Source organism: Silurus meridionalis, chromosome 13 (genome assembly GCF_014805685.1).
Source record: "Silurus meridionalis isolate SWU-2019-XX chromosome 13, ASM1480568v1, whole genome shotgun sequence".
Taxonomy (NCBI): Eukaryota; Metazoa; Chordata; class Actinopteri; order Siluriformes; family Siluridae; genus Silurus; species Silurus meridionalis.
Genome location: NC_060896.1, coordinates 28,932,797 through 28,936,416, shown reverse-complemented (window position 1 = coordinate 28,936,416; position 3,620 = coordinate 28,932,797). Strand labels below are relative to the sequence as shown.

At 38.7% G+C, this 3,620-nt stretch overlaps 1 protein-coding gene across 1 annotated transcript; it reads left to right on the top strand.

Moving 5' to 3' along the window:
* Window positions 1-1,337: 1,337 nt before the first annotated feature.
* Window positions 1,338-3,062, top strand: LOC124396039 (natural killer cells antigen CD94-like). Its single transcript, XM_046864985.1, has 2 exons — window positions 1,338-2,546; window positions 2,674-3,062. The coding sequence occupies exons 1-2, from the start codon at window positions 1,849-1,851 to the stop codon at window positions 2,675-2,677; spliced, it is 702 nt and encodes a 233-aa protein (XP_046720941.1). The 5' UTR covers window positions 1,338-1,848; the 3' UTR covers window positions 2,678-3,062.
* The last annotated feature ends 558 nt before the right edge of the window (window positions 3,063-3,620 follow it).

Here is a 3,620-nt window from a genome sequence, read left to right as displayed (position 1 = left end):
GGACTAAAGTAAGTGTCCTCACCACATAAAGTGCATTGTGTGCAACTGAGTGCAGACAAAAGACAGTGCAGACAGACAACACAAGACAGTGTAGGACAGATACACAAAACACACATGGCACTGACCAGTAAACCTGCTGTATAATATGTTATACAGTACAATGTGCAAAAGAGAGAAATTTAAACAAGAGTGTATTAATAAACATAAGGGGTCCTCCTATAAGGGGTCCTCCTTCTATTCTTTGCATATTGTATTTATAAAAAATAAGAAAAAATAAGATGCCTTCATTTGTGATATATACACACAGCACAGTGAAATTTTTTTTTTTTTTTACATATTGTTGGGAAGCTAGGGTCAGATTGTGGATTAACCAGGATATAGTGCTTCTGGAACACTGAAGGTTCAGGGCCTTGCTCAGTGGCACAAGAATGGCAGCTTGGCAGTGCTGGGCTTTAACCCCATTCCTGACCTTCATATCAGTAGTCTGGAGCTTTAACTGTTAAGACACCACACAGTCATCTTTCAAATAAAAGTGAATTTGCATTTAAAAGTAATTTTATTATGGAAATCAGTGTGTACATGTAGTGTGCAAAATGGTGTGCAAAGTAACTCACCATTACGACTAATAAAAAACACAAATCAGTTTATTCAATGACAGAAAAAATCTCAGAGCAACATTAGAATGAGAATTTCTTTTGCAAAGAAATAATAACAGGGTGTCAGGACACATTAAACTGGCCTTCATTTCCTAGCAAACAATACATGTGACAACACAAAATCTCCCCCACACACTGCTTGGTTTAATGCACTGGGCCCATTTGCATTCACAGCATTAACAAATGGCCGTTGAGGACTTTGTTTAAGGTGGTATCTTAGCAGTGTTGTAATTTGGCCTCACAACCATCTGATCATACGTCCAATGATTTGTTTACTAAAAGTGCCCTTGGGCCTGTGTTAACTTCTGGCTCTTCACGAAATAACTCCTACTGGAGTTCCAACTTGCTCTCAGAACACATTTCTCTTAACCATTACAGGCCATATACAGTACAGACCAAAAGTTTGGACACACCTTCTCATTCAAAGAGTTTTCTTTATTTTCATGCCTATGAAAATTGTAGAGTCACACTGAAGGCATCAAGGGATATTTGACCAAGAAGGAGAGTGATGGGGTGCTGCGCCAGATGACCTGGCCTCCACAGTCACCGGACCTGAACCCAATCGAGATGGTTTAGGGGTGAGCTGGACCGCAGAGTGAAGGCAAAAGGGCCAACAAGTGCCAAGCATCTCTCGGGAAACTCCTTCAAGACTGTTGGAAGACCATTTCAGGTGACTACCTCTTGAAGCTCATCAAGAGAATGCCAAGAGTGTGCAAAGCAGTAATCTAAGCAAAAGGTGACATTCTGATCAGTAACCCGGAGTCTTAGCCATTAAACTTCCACTTCCCAAACGATGTGTTATGAAGTCCGACATCCAGAAATGAGGCCACAGAGATTTGAAGCAAAAACAATTCCATTAATACATAAACAGTTGAAAATGTTTATTTCACAAGCTGACACCAAACAGAAACTCATCATATTATTTATGCCTCAGTTTGTTTTTAAAATCTGTGCTTCTGAAGGCAGGAAGGTTTATTTAATTTTATACAATAGTTCTAGAAAAATAGAATTTCAATCTGTTGCTTTGTAAAGGTGGTTTGTGCGAATGTGTGAATATGAATATGTATATATTCAAATTGGAAATGGATTTGAATTTGTTTATTTTGTTTCTGCATGTGTTTGAAATGGACTGAGTGTCACCATTGTGTAGGAGACACTGTTTAGAGACGCACTACGGTCGAATTCTTCAGAGATGAAATCTGTTTTTTTTATTATCTTGCTGCTGGTTGGATGTCGTGTGGCTAAAGGGATGACAAGAGAATATATGTTCCAAAACTTTGGTGCTACTTGGACTCAAGCTAGAACACTTTGTCAAATCCGCTACAAAGACCTGGCCACCATCACCTCTATGGAGGAAAACAACAGATATTTCCAATTAGAAACCAATTCCTTTGGCAGCTGGAAATGGTCTGGTGGAGAAGCTGTTCAGGAATGGAATCATGGCTTTGACTATTATCCGAACATTTCAGAAAATGGCTACGATTGTGTTCTTGGATTTGATAAGGGATTGTGGATGAAGGATTACTGTGGGAATGGGAGGGCTTTCTACTGCTATCGGTTCCTGATCCTGGTGAAGGAGAACAAGACCTGGAATGAGGCTCAGGAATTCTGCAGGACTAATTACACTGGTTTGGCCTCAGTGACCTCAGAGACGAGTCTGCGGCAGCTGAAACTAGAAACAGTAGAGACTCAGACAGAGAACGTTTGGACCGGTCTGCGATTCATAGATGGAACATGGCTGTGGGTGAGCGGGGAGCCGCTGGGGAACCTGGTCTCAATGCCACGCCAATGTCCAGCTCTACCTTACCGCTGTGGATCTCTCAACACCACGTCAAACACCTTGAATAAACAAAACTGCAAAGACAAGATGAACTTCATTTGCTACTGGAAGTGAGTAAAGAAAAAAATTCTGAAACAAGAAGTCATATTTTCTTTTTTTTTTTTTTACAGAATTTCAGAAATGACAGTTTGTTTATTAAATATGACATCTTACTGTGTTCTCTCTTTTTCTAAACAGGTGAATTTACACAAGTACAAATCTGCTTCAGGAAGAACACATGCATCACACAATATAACCATTTATTTTAATTTTTAGCTTTCTCCACTAATATTGAACTGGGCAGAACTACTGAACATCTGAGGAGATTATTATTTATTGGTGGAGATTCAGAACATTTTATTAGAATATGAATGTAGGAAAATGAACACTGTATCTGAAAAAGCTGTCCTCATGGTGACGCTTGGTGATGGGATCAATAATCTCTTTCTGATGACAAAAAACATAAAATCTATTTTCAATTACAGTAAAACCCCGTTGTATGAGCAACCTATAATACAATCAAACGGAGATACGAGCAAACTCGCTCGCAAAATGTTACCCTGTTTCACAAGCAAATTTCGAAGGCACGAGCAAACCCACGCTGCCGGTTCCCCGTTTTCGGCGGAGGGAAGCATCAGTCGCTTAGTTGATGACGTATCACTCGGTCGCTCTCGTTTTCATTGCAGCAAAAACTTAACTTTTTTTAGTTTTATATTTTTATTTCACTAGAATTCTTGAAAAATGTCCCAAGAAAATCAGTGATGGTGCTGTGAAAACAAAAGTAGAATTACCATGGAAACTGAGAAGGTTATGAGCGTGGTGCGCGTCTCACACACACAATCAACCACTACCACATGGGTAAGTGTTAAATTATGTTTACATTACGTTAATTTGCGGTGTATTTGTTTATTAAAATAGGCTACAAATACTTTTTATGTGCAGAAATAAGCGATCGGATTAAATCACTTTTACATTCATTCCTATGGGGAAAATCTGTTCGAATGTACGAGCAAATGGACACACGAGCAATTTTCAAGAATGAATTATGCTCGTACAACAGGGTTTTACTGTATTATAATGTTATATATGTGAAATAGTTTTTAAATTATACTCATTATCAGATAGATTTTTTTTAGCTTTATGTA